Consider the following 17,849-nt stretch of genomic DNA (forward strand, 5'->3'; position numbering starts at 1 on the left):
CAGGGAGGGGTGGGGGGGTTGCTTTATGTTTTTTTTCATGTTTTGGCCTTCCCCGGTACATACCTACCTCAAAGCATAATGTAACAAGGAGGTCACGACTATTTGTCTTTCCACTGCAGTTAAACGTGGAAATGAGGAAACACAAGAGATCGAGAACTCAAGCGGTTCTCAAAACCGAGCTTGTTAAATGGCTTTGCAGTATCATTAATTTTAGTAACGCTACCTTCGATAAACACTTTTGGAGATCTGTGCCAAAAATAAGGAAAGTGATTGCTTGTTATTGCTATCATATATCATTACACCGGCGTGTAGGTCTGTGTTTGTTCCTCTCTGCAGCAAGTGGCCCCCAGACTCCGCGGTTCAGAGGAGCCCATCAACAACTGCCACTTGCAATCTGCGAAGACGAAGAGCAAGCAGAGCAGGCCAGGTTGCCGAACGCCTCGAATTTCCAGCTTTTTAGCACGTAAAAAAGCATGCTTAAATCCTGCGACGCCAGACCTTGCTGCCATTCCAACAGGAGAGCCCAGGGAAAATCAGCTCAAAGCAGAGGATCAGCAGAAAAACCTGCAAAATTCCCTGTGATGCTTTGAGAGAACTCCGGAGTCTGGAGTCTCGCTAAGGGGACCGGGGCAGGAAGAAAAGCAGGACTGAAAACGAAAACCGACAGCGGTTGTGACTAAAATTAACATTTCCTCCTTTTTCTGTAAAACTACCTTGTGAGGTGAATTAAGTCTATTGCACAATTTGGGGCTTGGGGATTCGGTTTGAAGAGGGGGATTGTGGGGTTTTATTTTAAAAGAAAAAAAAAAAACAAGCCTTTTCTTAATATAAAAATTCAGATTACTCTTAAAATGTTAACAAGCCTCATGACAACTCTAGCTTTATCTCCTGGGGTTAGATTCAATTAGTGGCAACTCGCTTTCTATATGAATTTAGATAGTGAAGTACGATAATGAATTACTTAGTGTTCACCAGATATATTAATTTCTTGAACCACGAGAAGTCAGTGACTCTGCATTACAGCTTTTCCATTTATGTATTATGTGGCCAAGATAATTGCTCCTTGACAGTTGAAAATATTGCTAAATATTCCAGTTCTTTCCTGAGAAAGCTTTTGGTCAGGAAAAAGCTTTTGCTTGTTAAACCCTTTTATTTCTGCTTGGCGTTCTTATTCAGAAGAAATGTTTCCCAAACGACAGATCCTAACTGAATCTGTAATTTTCCCTCCACCAGCATTTCTCTTATGCTACTTAAAGAAAAAAAAAATGAAGATTTCAAGTTAAAATCCAATTTAATCGCTAAAAATCAAATACTTCTGCATGAGCAGTTTTCCAGAATAGCTGAAAACATTCCCTGAATAAAAGGCTGACACGCTGTTGGTTCCTCAGATTTGAAGTTATGCTAAAACAAATGCATTTTTGCAAAGGCACCAGGGCAACAGTCTGCGGGGCAGCTGCAGCACCTTTACAGCAAACAGGGAAGGAATCGTTACCTTTCCGTGTAGTAATGAGGAATTTGCAAGCAATTACATTCTTAACTCAGCAAACAGTTGAGTAACACAACATGATCGTACTCCGGTTAATGGAACTGGACACACACAACTTTGGTAAGAAATCAAAAATATTAGATTTAATGCAATTACTGACTTGCTAACAATGGAACATTCTTCCAGCTACTAGCTTTTATGTGAACCCATTTATATGAACTACCTCCATTCTTCCACTTAGATTGGGTTAAAGTTTGCTGGATATACAGCTGTGTTCGCAGGGAGAGATTCAAGTTATACAATAAAAATAAAATAAAAAAAGAGAAACATATCCCTAAAAGCACATCCAGTTTTCCTACAGACTTTCTAAGTGTCCAAAATATGCAGATGGGAATCAAAGGAAGCATTTATTAAAATTCAACACTTCACCTTCTCTAAATTCTTCTGCAAAAATTCTGGGCAAATTACAAACTTCTGGACAGAACTTAACTGTAATTGAACGGCAAATCTGACACTGGAATTAAGTCAATCAAAATCCACTATAACCGTTTCTTCTAAAATGCCCTTTTTAATACATAAAAATTTGATTCCCATAACCGTAATAAAAGGGTGGAGTGTCCGTTTGATAAAAAACCCGTAAGATATCTGATGAATACAGGAAGTAAGATTTCATGATAACGGCTCTTTTGCCGGTTTGCAGTTTCCATACCAAGCTTTCTTATAAATTTTAGCTTTTCACTTTAGAAAGCTTCCTCTTTAGCATGTTGAGACTAATAAGTCGCAAAACAAGTGCAGATTAAAATTAGAAATGTATTATTAAAGCTTAATTGGAAATTAAATTCTGTGTAAAGGATTATCTTGAAGTTTTAGAGACTGTATTATAGGTAAATCCTGTTGCTCGAAGCAGTTCAAAGTTTCCCAGTTGGATACATCTGAAAGTTCTCAGGAAGGCTTTCTCCTCGAGCAACCAGAGGCAAGACCCACCATGGAAAAAGAATATCCAGTTGCCTGGAGTTTTTAAACTGTCTGGGATTGATCTGGCATCCTCGATAATATGTCACTGCTACTTTCTGATCTCTCCCTAGGAGTGAACTCACAGCCCAAGTCTCGGTAAAAAGCTCTGCCTCAATGAAAAGGCACTTCTATGACTATTTTTGGCCTCTCTGCAGAAGAGCCAAAGATAGACAGCAGAGACCAAGTGCCCTTTTATCTTCAGAATTGGGCTTTTCAAGTCACACAGGTAGGGCAGCGAGAGAGAAACTTTCCAGGTCAAGCGTGCGCTCGCTGCCTCTCCTGCGAACGAGAAGGCAGAGTCTCCCCAACTACTCAGCTGGCTGCCTTCTCCAGCATGAAACTGAACACTAAGGCAAACAAACCCTCAAGACAAGTCAGTTACTCAGAGGAATCCCAGTGGAAGTATTTTCTTCAAAGGGAGATTTCTTCCCATTCACAATCCTCATGTTGATAAGAAAAGCAAATACAGTCTTAAAAAGAAAGATAAGTTAACATCAACTTAATGATTCACAGTTATTGCATTTAGACTTAGTGGCAACACAGCCATTAGCTAAAAATCACCCAATTACCCATCTAACTACCAAATTTAAAAAGTTCTTTAGATTTGTAGTCAAGCTGCCAAAAACTTTACAACAATTAACTAACTGCTCTGACCACCAAAAGAGTTCGGCTCCTCCCTTCCCCTCAAATTAACCCTTTTCTGTTAATATTCTAAAGTTCATATTAGAATTTAAATTTTAAAAACCCTGTACTTGCTACCCAACCAATTTCTAAAATTAATACATATCAAAATAACGCCTCATTTACTAAAACCACCTCCATGAAAGCTGTCTAGAATGTATTTAATTAAATGAGGAAGGATTCAGAAATCAATAAAAGAGAATCCTGGTAAGCCAAGGAAAAGAAAATTCAAATGTTAGGCACAATTTCATTAATTATAGCAGGTATTCAGCCGCCAGTCCCTCTCTACATCAACAGACCCAGACACAATCTCATTAAAGCCAAGAGCCTAAAATTAATATCAATAACGAGAAGACACAGAAAGTTATTAGCAGAAAAAAAAGTTTCATGAGCAACGAAGGATGTAGTTTTAGAATACAGCCAAGCAGATCACGCCGTGGAGAACAGTCCCAGTCTCTGGGTGCCTCTTCCTTCCCAGGAAAGCTGTGTAACCTTGCCCCTCTCCTTGCACCAGAACTCTCATGACCTGAAAGAAATCTGGTTAAAGCAGCTGAACCAGCAGAAAAACTGTGTGGGCAAGCTTGGTCTCTCTTAACTTGCTCACCCCACAATCAGGTGGATTTCTGCTAGTAGAAGGGAAACAGGAGAGAACAGCGGGAGCCAACAAACGGATGATTTTTTTCCAATATTCAGCCACCAGACTAGCTCAGCTGCGTGGTCCAGTTTCCCAATTAAGTTTCAGGGCTGCCTGCTGAAGCTGGTGCCTGAGCAAAGCTCATCTTCACTCTCACGGAAGCTGGGAGGTATGAAAAGGATGAGTCAAATGAACGACGAGAGAACGGGGCCTCGCGTTACAGCAGCATGGCATTTCTGTCTTCCCTCTGCCACCAGAGTTCCTCAGGACACTATGCGAGCAATTACGGCCTTTTTCAGACAATTGCTAATTTTCAGGTTCCTCAACACAAACTATTGAGGGTCTGTCAAAATCCCCAACTCGGGTCTAAAGTACCACATTTCCTGGAGACAACTGGACCTGTGCTGTGAGCGTAAAAGCACTTTAAAAACCGAAGCCCTGCTTTGTGTTTTCCCCCTGGGTACCAAGTGTATCAAATTGGTCATTCAAAGCATCAATTTCTTCTATTTTACTGCTTGCATCTTAGTTATCCTGCTATAAAATGAGAATAATCACACCAGAAGAATACTGTAAAGATTAAGTTGTTTTTGAACTACTCAGACTCCTGACAGCACGAAGCACGTCCCTGGGGGTTTAATTACCCTATCAGCAACCAAAGTCTGAGGGTGCACTCGAAGGCCCAGAGCTACACACTGAACAACGTGGATAAATCAAGATGTCTAACAGCCTCCCGGTAAGCCACCAGTATCTATTTTTGTGCCAAGAGGCGGGGGTCTCAGTCTCACTAAGGGAGAAGGGAACGTATGATAAATTAATTAAAGACTATCACACCACTCACGCAGAATGAGATAAACGAAGATTGGAAAGAGTTTTGGAATGCTTGAGTTTTTAATCTATATAATGCTTTTATAGTTGGAGCACAACTGATAAGTTAATACTGACCGTTTTTATAGTGCTATCAGGTTTTTGACAATTTATTGCAAATAATTAAAAAGACTTCCATTATTTAGATGTTACAGATTAAAATCCACCTACGCATGTTCTCTAATGGCTGAATAGGTGGCTAAAGAAGAGATGGATGTCTATTTGCAATTTTAGCCCTTTACTTTCATTTTCCAAGTAATTAAAAATTAGACGATGAAATCTAATAACATCAATACTTTCCCTTTCATCTGAGCATGCACCCGCATTAGTGTGTATACGATAGATGTTTATTTTCAATGCAAAGAACGTCCTGACAGTCAGGGGAACTGAACCTTATGATGTAAACCCACTTCTTTTAAATTGTCTTTCAGAGCACCCAACGTTACTCTGCCGAACATAAAGAAAAGGGTGCAGCTCAGGAAACTACAGTTCAAGTTCTTTGATTAAAGACACTGATTCTCTAGAAAAAAGGCTTGACCACAGAACTAGATAAAAAATATCTAGAATTAGAGAAGTACACAGCCTGCTATCAGCCCCTTAAAGCTAATGAACGCGGTAGATATAAAAAGGGAACTCTGAAAACTGCGTTCCTCTCAAAATCAGAACACATTTACATGTGCCTGCTGCAAAGCAAGTGACACTGTTCTTTTATTTCTGAATAATCAACCATTCATGGCAACAAGGGAGAGAGAGCGAACACGGCACGCAGAGTAACGCTAGAACAGAAAAAGCACAGCTAGCCTCTTCACAACTCTTCCTGGCTAATGCAGCCAGACTACACAGACTCATTTATCAAAGGAAAAGAAAAGAGAATCCCTTGCATTTCTCTCTTGTTTGGGCTGTCACAATCAGGAAGAAATGCCATCAAGCCAGATTTCTAAAGTAACTTATTTCCTGCAGTTTCAAGTACTGATCCAACAGCAGCAGTGGATCCAAACGCACAGCTGTTCCTCCCAGGAAGATGGTAAAGGAAATGAAGCCTGAAGTTTAGAGGAAGGGTATAATCCGCAGTGATAGCAGCTGCTCCGGCTGGGTCACTTGGGATTTAAAACATTCCATCAGCAGCTTTGTAACAAAATGTTTTGCAATGTGGGTTTTTTTTATGAATTTTAGTATGTTTTTATTTTCCTAAAAGTGAAGATTCTAACACCGGTTAGAAAGGGACAAGTGCAGACAACCCCAGCAAAAGTTTCCCTTGTTGCCTCTGCCAATCATATTTGGCCTTCTAATGCTATTAGCATCCCAGCGCAATAGAGACTGCAGAGAAAAGCACTACCACGCCAAAACAGGAAGCCAAATGTCTACTACAAACTAAGTGAAAATTACCACGAAAAACTCCAGACATATGGTATGAACTGGATTTGAACCCCTGCTTTTAGAACTGCTACATCATTGTTTACTCTTCCATCACCATAACTGTCATTTAAGTCACTTTCAAGTATTTGTTCCATTATCACATCGACATGTCAGGACACAAACAGAAAAACTCTGCAGGCCAGCCAAACACAGTCATTAAGAATAAAAATTCAAGAAAAGGAAAAAATGCATTTTGTCTTTTTTCTTTTTTTTTTTTTCTTTTTTTAAGGTAAGGAATCTGTTGTAATATATTGGAATTCAGCAGCCACAAAAGAGCAACAGCTTTGTTTCTGCCACGCTGAAACACTTCACGTTCACAACCAACTCTTTACTCATAGAGGATCTGCAAACACAAGGCCAAGCACTGCACTCGGTTTTTACCAGCGGATGGCTACCAAATATACTGATCAAGGACTGAGGGTTTTCCCAATGCGCTAAAATACTCACACTTCCTCAAAGACTTCAGAAATTCACAACAAAACAGCAGGTGATGTATTGAAGGACCAGAACCAAAGGGATTCTGCTGCCGCCTGGGAGCGTCCCAGCTGACACGAACTCAGTGCCGGGGTCTACACGGAGTGGGGGGGAAGCAGAATCCTGCCCCTCCATCTCTCGGAGCCAGAGCTTGAAAGGAAGATGCCATGAAAAAACAAACTGGGAATCCGAAGAAGGGGTTTTCATCATTAGACTAATGAAAACTGCCAGCCAGAGGAAAGGGGGCAGCGCAACAACTAACTTAAGATTTTATAATTGGTTAAGCTTAAAGGTTACCTGACAGTTCCACATACATGCTGCACTTCCAGTTGCTTACCAGTAAAACTGTGAGGTCTCAAAGGGTGTGCATCTGCTGGAGCGCCCTCATGGGTCCCCTGCGGCTGCACAAAAGCCTCTACAAAATTAAGGCAGTCCTGAATGATTCTGTGCTTTGCAAAGGAGAAGGGAGATGATGGAATAAGCTCTTAACTACAGTATCCGTGACAATGCGAGTCATTGGAGGAAGGTGCTCCTATCGGTTTATTTTTGGGACTATCTAAAACCATTTAATTTTTGCAGCTGGCATGTCTATGAAGCTTTCTCTCCGCTTCAAGGTGCGGCCGTTATTGTAGGTTCTTCCTCATCGAAAAACCCTCTTGGTCACTTGGCTGATTCACAAAGCAAAGAGCAGAGAACAGGAGAAAAAGCAAACCCCAAAAGATTAGACGCAGCCCGAGCCCACACAGCTGAGGTGCAAAGTGTCACTACTATAAACCAACTTAAAATAAACTTCTCCCAACTGGTAACTCTAATACTGCTTTGCAAAAAGCATTATAGTGCAGTCAAATAAATTCCATTCATAAGAGTTGAGATATATATTGATCAGCAAAGCTTCAACAGGAATCGTCTGAATCCCCGCCAACGAGCAATCACTGCACTTTTAGCGCTCCAAGAGAGCCAATTATTACTCATGAGTTCATGATGTTTTCTTCACCTTCCTGTTGAACAGATTATTTAAGACCTCAAATCACTTAACTGGATTGTTTTGTCCTGTTATGAGTCATCTACAAATTCCAAGGCACCATTAGATTCCCCTTCAGGAGCTGCAAGCAACTCCCCAGATTGCCTCAGCTATAAAATTGTGAGGAAACGGGGTTATAAAAATTACACATGTCCTCGGCCCTCTACCCCAGATGGCTTCTAGAATTCATGTGAAAGTGAAGAGATCTCACCTCCCAACGTACACTTACTATTTATCACCCACCCCAAATCTACACTACGCTCCAAATCAAACCCCCTTTTTCTCGTGAACCTGAAGGAGAACAAACCGGCATATTTAACTTTTGCGGAGAAAGAGGAAGGGGAGAGGGAAGAAGATAGCAGCATTTAATGCTGTAATATTTTTTTATTATTATTTATTTCTGTTTTACACCAGCAGAACTTTAAGCATTAGCTGCATTTAACTTTCTCCAAAAAATGAACTAATGTGAACTATTTAATGTTTTGGGGTTTGCAGGCAAAGAATCAGTAAGAACACACCTTGCAGAATTTGAATAAATAAATTAATAATAATAAGTAAAAAATAATAAAATTTAATACACAGGCCGTCACTTTGCGTTTAAAAACACTTTGCTATTTCTGGTGAACAAAGGTTTACTGTTTAAAACTTAACAGTCACAACTGAGTAGCAAGTAAAAACAGGATACAGCACAACTCGAGACTTAAAATAGTGACTATTCTTCAGAGTTCTGCTCTATCACCGGGCAGCGCGCCAAGCAAAGCTACAATATGAACCAAACCTGATTTGCACTGCTTTTAAAAACAAACCAGATCCCGTGTCAGTTCTGCAAATGCCACCCTTCTTTTCTGAAAGCGTTTCAAAAAGAGAAAGGCGTGTATGTTGCTGATAATCCAATATAATACACCAGAAAGGACTCATACTTGAAGCTCATTGATTATTTGATGTCCGGAAGGCAAAGAATTCTTTTTGCTATATTTAAATCTAGTGCAACGCTCTCAAAATCTATTAATTTTCATGATCATTATTATCTAACAACATACTTTTAAAGAAAATACTTATTCTGAGCAGGCCAATATATCTTTTTGCTGGGTGACGGACAACACTTAGGAGAACGACGGAGAACGAACATCCAGTCTAAAAAAAAAGTTCCTAAACCATCCCCATTCCTCCTATTGAAATTCTCAGAAAAGATGAAATAAAAGCAGAGATGCCCTCATTAAGCAAGACAAAAATAGCTTTTATGTTCCATTTTTTATTTTTAGCTAAAGAATGAAAATTCAGTTACATAACCCTACGAGTTCCATAAATCAGGAGACAAGCGGGGCATGTTTGCACCCTTTGGGGTTTATCAGCAACTGGGAGAGCACCTAACTCTGCGCTGACAGTAGCCACAAGCACTGCTGGGTCAGTTAAACACCTACTGGTACAGAATAAATGCGCGATTTGACTCCTGCCAAGGCTCACATCGGTTCACACGCAGAGAAAGCCATTTCAGGATGACCTTCAGTCCACGACACCAAGACAACACTTCACCGGTCCCCAAAACCACCATGGCCTTTGCAGCATCTTCTTCCCTCCAGCAGTTCCTCCTGCTGCAGCTCAACCTTAAGCCGTCCTATTACAGCGCAAGAAATTGTTCGTAGCTCTTAAGATGAGGCATCAGACAATTCTCTAGGTTTTAAAAATATCTGCCATTAGAGTCAAGATTCTTCGAATGCAAAAGGCTCGTGCAATGTAATCATTTCACTACACAAGACAAAAATCTAATTACAATGAGAAAGTCGATAAGACATTTGAATCTGAGTAACCTGGTGGAAACTTACACAATATTTAAGATATTATTTTTGTTCTTCCCTCACTTGTGGAGAAACACCACCGAGGTGGCGAGGGGGAACAGGGTCTTGGGGAATTATGTATAAAAGACTGCAAAAAGGACAATCCTTGTCCGTTGCATTTACAGACACACCAAGGAGAAACCCAGTAACACCTCCAATAATTGCTGGCTGCTGAATGGATGCCATGAATACAATCTACATAAGATTTTGCAAGGAAAGAAAAAGATGAAAAGTCAGTATATTAAAGAATTGCTGCCTTCCTTTTTGCTACTGATGGTTTTTTCCCCCCCTTAATCCAGTTTATGGATGTCAAAACAGCACTTAAGGACTCCAGAGCTGGAAAAATCTTCTGCACAGCTTCATGTTGCTGCAAGATGCTGCTTCTACAACAGGTCTAAAGAGGCACCAAGGTACAGAAAGGCAGGTCACAAATACCTGATACACTTTCTTAGTTGAGAACTATCACCATCTGCCCAAAGAGACACACATTCTGGAAAACCAACTCAAATTCCCTCCCCTTTGAGACCTCAGCTGTCTCAGGCAAACAATACTAACATAAATAGTAATAGTTGATATCAAAATTAATTGAAAATTCATCTAACAGAACTGCAGTCTGCCATTAACACATCTTACTGCTACGTAGTGATAAGTAACTATACTAAAAAACACGAGTGAGTAGCCCGGCAGGGATATCACAGAGGATCTTTTCCCGGTCTTCGAGAAAAGTGATAGACCAAGCAGGCAAGAAAGTAAAATGCACATTAAGAAAAATTGCATGTAAAATACAGACTTTTAGACAAGGATCATGAAGCGCTGTAGAATTATTACTGAAGCCTCAAGCCAGAACGCTTCATTTCATTCTCCTCTACTTCATTATTTAAGACTCATATTTTGTGGGTGTGTGTTGTTGTTGTTTTATTGCAAAGGATTGTTCTGGTACAAGGGGAAGAATTTTCAGCTCCCAAGAAATAATTTGCAAAACAAGACTATTATCAACACTCAGTTACAACTTTATAATTTATAAAGTACCAATGAGATCATACAAAAACATCCCTGGTTGACAAATACGCACTTTTGCAATGCTCGTTTGGCTCAACAAGTACCAGTGGAGATCTTGACAGAAATCTTATTCCTGGATATCACTTACACGGCACTAAACGTGCTAAGCAAACCATTTAAAACCAATTAAAGCAACATTTTAAATATTAACTCCTACGCACTATCAGATACACCGATCTTAGCTAATTACTTAATAAAGACTCACAGGTTTGGCTACCACCTCAAGTTTACACCAAAGCCCTTGGGACCGCATTTGTTTATCCAAGTGCAAGTAGTTTAGACCAAAAGAAAAAAAGGGGAAGCAGCACCAAGGTCACGACCACTCACTGTCACACAGCAAACACTGCTGCAAGCTTACGTTCGCCAAAAATCTACCAGATTTTGAGTTTGCTTCTTTTCACCCACTTACTCCAATCCTGTCGGCTACAAAGCAACAGCTACTCCAGCACATCTACAAAAACACCGGGGTACAATTCCAGCCATCGCAACCAGAAATGTTACTTTAAAAAATAAAAGTTTATTTATTTTTTTTTTAAGATGCGTATTACATTTGCTGGGAAGTGCCCTGAAGTATACTTGAGTTTCAGATCCTACATTAGGCACAAAAATATTGATGCCAGCGTGGAACATACCATTAGAGACTGATCGATGCTGTCGGGGGGACTGACAAAATCGCTATAACGCAGCCCAAGAAAATGCTCCTTTGCAATTAGGGATAGATAATAGAAACCAAAGACAAATATTTAGCCTTTAAGACATTTTGTTTAAATCCCTATTGACAATTTTTGAGAAGATATCTGCTTTTTGCCAAATTAGATTTTATTACCACTAAAATGAAAGCACCTAGAAACACTCAGTAGTTTCTTACAGAACACCTTACATGCCTGGGCAGAGCAGGAAACTGCCAGGGCTTAAACGTACCTCAAAGAAACCCCAAACCCACTGGTTTAATATGGTCTACCCCTGATGCAACCCACGCTGGAGCTTGCACTAACACAGAAAGAACAGAGGAGCTTCAACGTGCACCATGCTGCTGCCTCAGCAAAGAATTAGGGTCTTGATTTTGATAAGGTACGGTAAATGCTTCATCACTAAAATCAACGACATCAATAAATTGATTATAAAACTGAAAATAAATGGTTAGTGCTAGAAGTAGCAGATTGATGAACAGCAGATTAAAATTAACATTTCCAAATCAGCACAGGTTAGATGGTTAGAAAAATAAAAATGCGGTTTACATGGTAAAAAAAAAAAATCAAATAAAAAGTCATCCGATTGAAAACCGCTTTTAACTGTAGTTAGGTTTCTCAACACCACGTCCTTACACAATCACATTATGGGCTTTCCAGGGCTTAGGGGTTTCCCCCCCTCCTTTTTTTTTTTTGTGCTATGTAAAGAACAGCTCTTTCTGTTCATCTAACAGGTACTGAAGAGAGTTTGTGCATAGGCCACATGGTGACTACAATCATTTTTCAGTACAAAATATTCTTGAAAAATACTTTAAGGAACGATTCCTATTGTACTGTTCTGTGGTCTAATGCTTCACTTAGGCAGAGAGTGCTCGTTTACCTCTGCCCTTCTACTGGTGCCAGCACATAATTCAGACTAACACAGCATCAACTCCTGTTGACTGATGGTTTTGCCATGTCTGTAACTTCTACAGCAGGTTTGTAGTTCCTGTATTCGCAACTATAACTCAAAGTCATCGAAACTACATACTTCAGCTTGTAAATACAATACCAAGAAAATCAGTATCTAGACCCAAAACTTCTCAGGTTCTTAACTACAGGCAAAGCTCACCTCTGCAAGAACAGCTCTGCAGCTCAGTAATTCACTGCGAGGGAAAACCCCAAATCACCCTCAAAGAGTTGGAAGAGCTGACTGTACATAACCTTGAGAAGGTATTCTCTTACTAAATGAGTAGCTGCTAAAAACGCAAATTACTGCAAACGCTCTCCACTGCTGAAGCTAAAGAAAACTTTGAAACGCAGCACACCGAGTTGAGTTCCACACATTCATCCTGTGAATTACAATTAATACACTGAAATACAGCGGTCGTACAATCATAGTTTCACGCGCCTACAGATCCTTCATAGCTTTGCTACATCACTAAAACAGACGGACTTGGCCACTGCACAGAAAATGACTTTGCGTGAGAGCTGAAGCAAGCAGCTGTAACGCGTGGCGATGACGGAGTAATAATAAAAAAAGCCATTGTCTCCTTAAAATAAAAACACAACAAAAACCCGACTGGGTTTACCAGAAGAAACATTACAGTGCTAAGTGAAGAATGCGAGCTCTCCAGCATGGCGTATCAGCAGCCGAGGCGCGTGTTTACCTTGGACAGCTCAGGCGAGGTAAGGAAAGCCGAGTGTTGCACCAGAACAGAGATGCTTTGTGCCCCTGCGGGGAGCTCACCCCTGCATTTTCACTCTCTGCTTTACAATCATTCTTTCAAAGAATTAACGGCGCCGCACCGTTATTTCAGTGCCTTCAATGCAGTTACTCACCCAGCCTGTGTGTGTCAAAAGAAGGACGATGCCCGCAGCTGGTGGTACAGATGCTGCCATGTGGGGAGTGTATTTGGCGGTACGGAAACCAATGACTTGGTTCTGCGCCCTGCTTCATCAGAGAAGTTAGAAAATCGTGGATGAAGCCTAAGCAACCTATTTCTTGGCCTGGAAATGCTCAAATTCAGGGTCAAAACCCCGTATTTGGGAAAGTAACAAAGAAGAACAACACCGTTTGAGCTTGCAGTCAAAATTAACATTTCTGTTCTGAAAGAAACTCATGATACTATTAAATTGACCAAAACTACTTCCAGCTGAAAGCGTGAATCTCCGTGCTTGGAGGGCTCAGTCCTGATTTTGATGCATTTCTTTAATATCTTTCAGACATTCAAGAATACTATTACGTAGTCATGAATTTCTTCTTTATCAAATTATTTAATAAAAACATGCTGGAGACATTAGGAAACATTGCGACACTGTGTCATCATCATTAGTGTTTTTCATTTTTAAAACCACAGATTAGCATTCCTGATTTAACTAAGCTTTTAAATACTGTTTTGCATACTATCTACATGGAACGACGATCTGTGAATGTACAAAGAGACATTTTGATCTCTTCCACAGCCAGTAGGAACAAGTAAATGAGTAACTGTCTCATACATAAATACAAATTTTGTTACAGGGAGGTGTGTGCCTGTGTATGTGTTTTACACATACACAAATACAAACTGTGGGGGTTTTACTTCATTTTCACTTCAGTCAAAGGGCCATCTATGGATAGCTATGCCATTACAATATATTCCACTTGAAAAAATTAAATTAAACCAGGATCTTTGCATTAAAAATATTCAGGTTTTGAACATAAACACCGACTCTTCACATAGTTTTTAAAGAACAGAAAAAAGCAACACAGGCACATGCAACTTTTGATAACACCTAAAAATACGCAAGCAAACCCTGTCACAGCACCATCACATGGATTGACAAAGCACTGAATTATGTACTTGGGAACACAGAAAGTAAATTTGGTGTCACTGAGGAATACAGGTTATTACTAAATATCCTCTTTTTCAGAAGTGCTGTTAGTAGTAGCTCACTGAGACACCTGCAAGTGGCCTGCATGGGGGGCTTTTTGTGCAGGAAAAGACTAGATAAGTAGCGCTGGAATTTTGCAGTGTGCTTCCAAACATCACCATTAACCTGGTTTTTCTTCCCTGTTTTCACTCCAGTAACATCAACATCAGCACAGCTCTCCAGGCAGGTGGGGCTGGGAGCCAGCACCGGTTGCAGGTTTTTGGAATCAGGGGTTTGGGGGGGGGGGTCTTTTTTTTAAGGTAAGACTGGCAGGTCCATAAGAGGGAGCTCAAACACAGCTCCGGCTGCAATCCCTCAGAACTAAGTGATTTTAACAATATATATTAAAAAAACAAGCCTGAAAACCTGAGAACATCACCAACCGAACAAGAGCCACCTTTAAAATGCAGGTCATGAGCTACACCCAAATTTTCTTCAAAATCTTACATCCTCTAGCATTTGAAGAGCTCGGCACTATCTGTGTTATCCTGCATGTTAATGTTTTGTTAATTACATTCTTAAAGGGCAGCAACAGCCTTGTATGAGTAAATACATGCAATGCAGCAAGCATCACTGGGCTGTGTTACAACAGAAATTGAGTAGGCCCTGGTAAACAACCTGTCCTTAAAACACAGAAATCAGCGCGGTCCTAATATTTCATGCTTCATGTAAAAAAAAAAGGAAAGCAGGCGAACCACATGTAAAATACAGGAGTCAATGTCACACAGCAGAAAAAAAAACCCTCCTCCTCTTCTCACCCACTTTGTTACTATAGGACTTGCAGAAATCTCTGGATTAAAAACACTAAGGTCCCACTCACAAGACAATTAAGCAGCTCCAGTGCTTCTGTTGGCCACCCACCTCCACGACTCTTCGCAAGGCCAGTGTCTCCCAGAAAAGCTAAAACGCATCCTTGAATTTGCCAGCTGAAAGACAGGACTTTGCTGCTCCCGAGAATAGGGGAACACTTTTGAAACCAAAGTGATTTATTTTTCAAAAGTATTCCTTTTTTTCCCCAACTGAATGGTGAGGGCAATAGAGAAAGGAGGAGTTAATATCATGCTCTGTTTACTCCTGGGCAAGAAAGATGTATCATAACTTAAAAATCTCAGATGGACCAAACAGCATAAATAGGTGGAAGATTACCAAGTCAGAAAGCAAGCTCAGAAGCAGCTTGTGTATGCACAAGAAATGGTGGAACAGTAGTTCTCTGCCTCTGCTACACCAGTAACTAACAATAAAACAGACAAGATGGTAAACATTGCAAAAAGACAATTACTAATAATGAAAAGGCAACAGAAATTTTGGGCTGCTTCCACAAACTGAGTAACACATTTTCAAACTGACAGCAAAGTGTTGGTTGCCAAACGAAAATGAGAGCAAACAGCAAAGTTGTGCTTAACCCCTTTTTGCTGCATTTTAACTGCATTTTAAACACAGATGAAATCATGGAATTTAGAAGAAAAAGTCTACAAAGGAGACATTTTACTCAGCTATTTGGTCAATGTTTCCATCACTTCAGTACCCAGAATCCTCAGAAAATTTATTCATCTTGGGTCCTTTTCTCAATACCAGGTTCTTGAAAATGAGATGGGTTTCCATCTGCAAAACCTGGGTTAGGAACACTCAGATTTGGGAGAAACTGAATTAGGATTCCAACTTTTCTTGCAGCAGGTGAATGCTAAATGTCAGAGTTAATCGAAGGACAACCTGTAATTGCAGACTTCAAGAACTCTCAAGAACACCCCGCTCTCGACTGGCAGCCGAGGACTGACCACCAAAAGGCAAAACCCCGGGGTACTGAGCTACATGACAGAGGTGCAAGAAACAAGACAACTTCAGTGACCGCAAACGTCTCTATATTGTCCTCACGCTGCTCTCAACTAACTCCAACAGTAACTCTGACAGCATCCTCTATGAAACATCAACAAATAGTTCAGCATGAACAAAGCTTCAGCCCCACGCCTTCCCAAGCAGCAGCTGACAGCAGCAGCAAGCCTTTCTTTTACATCTCACCAGCAGCACCACCAATTCAAAACAAATATTTACCCCTATCCTGACATGGAGGAATAAAAGGAAACATTTTACTGCAAAGCCGACTGCAGGTTCTCTTGTTCCCATTCCCACGAAGGTTCAGCCACAACCAAGATCGTAAATTTTCTTTAGACAGTTTAAAACAAAAACGTTGACCTAAGCAGGTGAGACAAAAACCATAGAGAAAAGCTCTGACATCCCTACACCGAAACCAGAAAAGGCATTTGTTATGCTGTGAATTTCTGCTGATGGGCTTTGCAGAGACACCAGAAGCCAGGGAGGATTTGGAAGTGCAGCAATTTGCACCTACGACAACCGGAGTGTAACAGGAACAACATTAGTGACACCCAAGTCCCGGCAGCTCCCGCCGGGTCTCTGCACTCCCGTGGGCACTCGGTGCCCGCACGCCCCCGCAGCGGGGAAATAGGGGCTTTACCGGGGGGCGGCCGGGGCAGCAGCCTGCCCTCCATACCTGAGGGAGCCGGGGGTGTTCCGTAGGGCCCTCAGGGAAGCGCTCCTTAGGCAGGGGGGTGCAAGGCTGGGACCCCCTGCCCCAATCCGGGCCTGTCCTGGGGTGAGGAACTGGGACCGACCCTCAGACCTGGGTGAGGAATCGGGACCCCCACCTCAGTCCCAGGTGAAGAACCGGGACCCACCCCTCAGACCTGGGCAAAGGAACCGGAACCCCCTCAGATCGGGGCCTATCCCAGAGTGAAGAACTGAGGGCGTCCCCCCCCTCAGACCCGGGCCTATATCGGGTGAGGAACCGGGACCCCCCCTCAGACCCAGGGTGTGGAACCAGGATCCTCCTCAGATCGGGGCCTGTCCCGGGGTGAGGAACCGGGCGCCCCCTCAGACCCGTCCCAGACGAGAGAGGTCCCCCCGGCACATAGGAGGGGGCGTAGGGACGTGAGGGGGCTGCCCAGAGGCAGAGCCCCCCCTCCGATGGAGGGACCGGGGACTCCCACATACACACACCAGACCCGCCCCGGTGCCGCTCTCCGGAGGATGCTCCGGTACCGGGGAAACCGAGGGGTGGGGGGTGATGGCGGGAGGGGGGGGCTCCCGCCCCGCACCAAGGGCGCCGCCCGCCCCCGCCAGGGGGCGCTGCCCGCCGCCCCGCCCGCCGCGCGCCGCCGCTGCCCCCGGGCCGAGGGGCTCCGCGGGGGGCACCGCCCCTCCCCCTCCCCCCCTCGCCCGCCTCCACCGGGGGCGCGCGCGGCGGGCAGGCGGCGGCGGCGGCGGCGGCGGAGGGGGGGGGGGTCGCGCGCGGGCGCGGGTGGGGCCGTCTCACCCGGTGGGCGCGGGTCAGGCTCAGGTCCTTCATGACCTCCTCGAAGGCCGCCGTCTCCTCCGCCTGCTTCTGGTTGTGCAGCGCGATCTTCTCGCTGAATTTCCGCGGGTTGTTCGAGGCCGCCATCTTCCCCCGTCCGCATCCCCCTCCCCGCGCCGGAGGGGGCGACGCGCATGCGCCGGGCGGGCCGGCGGGGCGGGCGGGGGGGGGCGCGCAGGGCGCCTGCGCGGCGGCGGCGCGGGGCGGGAGGGGGCGGTGAGGGGGCGGAGGGGCGCATGCGCGGCGGCGACGGCGGCGCGCGCGGGAGGCGGCGCGCGCGCGCAGTGGAGGGGCTTCCCCGGCGACGTGCGTGGGGAGGGGGCGCGCGACGCGCATGCGCGCGTCCGACCGGGCTCCCTGAGGCGGCTGCGGCGGCTCCGGTGTCCCTCCGCCGGCCCCCGCCATCGCGGTGGC

The 17,849-nt window shown here is 43.3% G+C and overlaps 1 protein-coding gene across 14 annotated transcripts in view; it reads right to left on the bottom strand.

The window, feature by feature from the left end:
* Nucleotides 1-17,587, bottom strand: part of CRTC1 (CREB regulated transcription coactivator 1) — a 46,760-nt gene extending 29,173 nt beyond the window's left edge. For 6 of the 14 annotated variants that reach the window (XR_012584506.1, XM_074565982.1, XM_074565975.1 and 3 more), the window contains exon 1: nucleotides 17,397-17,580. Coding sequence is in view for 11 of the 14 variants with exons in the window: in XM_074565982.1 (XP_074422083.1) it covers nucleotides 17,397-17,522 (126 nt within the window). In the remaining 3 variants the exon portion in view is untranslated. Of the gene's footprint in view, nucleotides 1-17,396 lie in introns of all 14 variants that reach the window. The other 8 variants (XR_012584507.1, XM_074565973.1, XM_074565981.1 and 5 more) reach the window with 3 other exon arrangements.
* Between the last annotated feature and the right edge of the window lie 262 nt (nucleotides 17,588-17,849).

This window comes from Larus michahellis, chromosome 23, assembly GCF_964199755.1.
Source record: "Larus michahellis chromosome 23, bLarMic1.1, whole genome shotgun sequence".
NCBI classification, from domain to species: Eukaryota; Metazoa; Chordata; class Aves; order Charadriiformes; family Laridae; genus Larus; species Larus michahellis.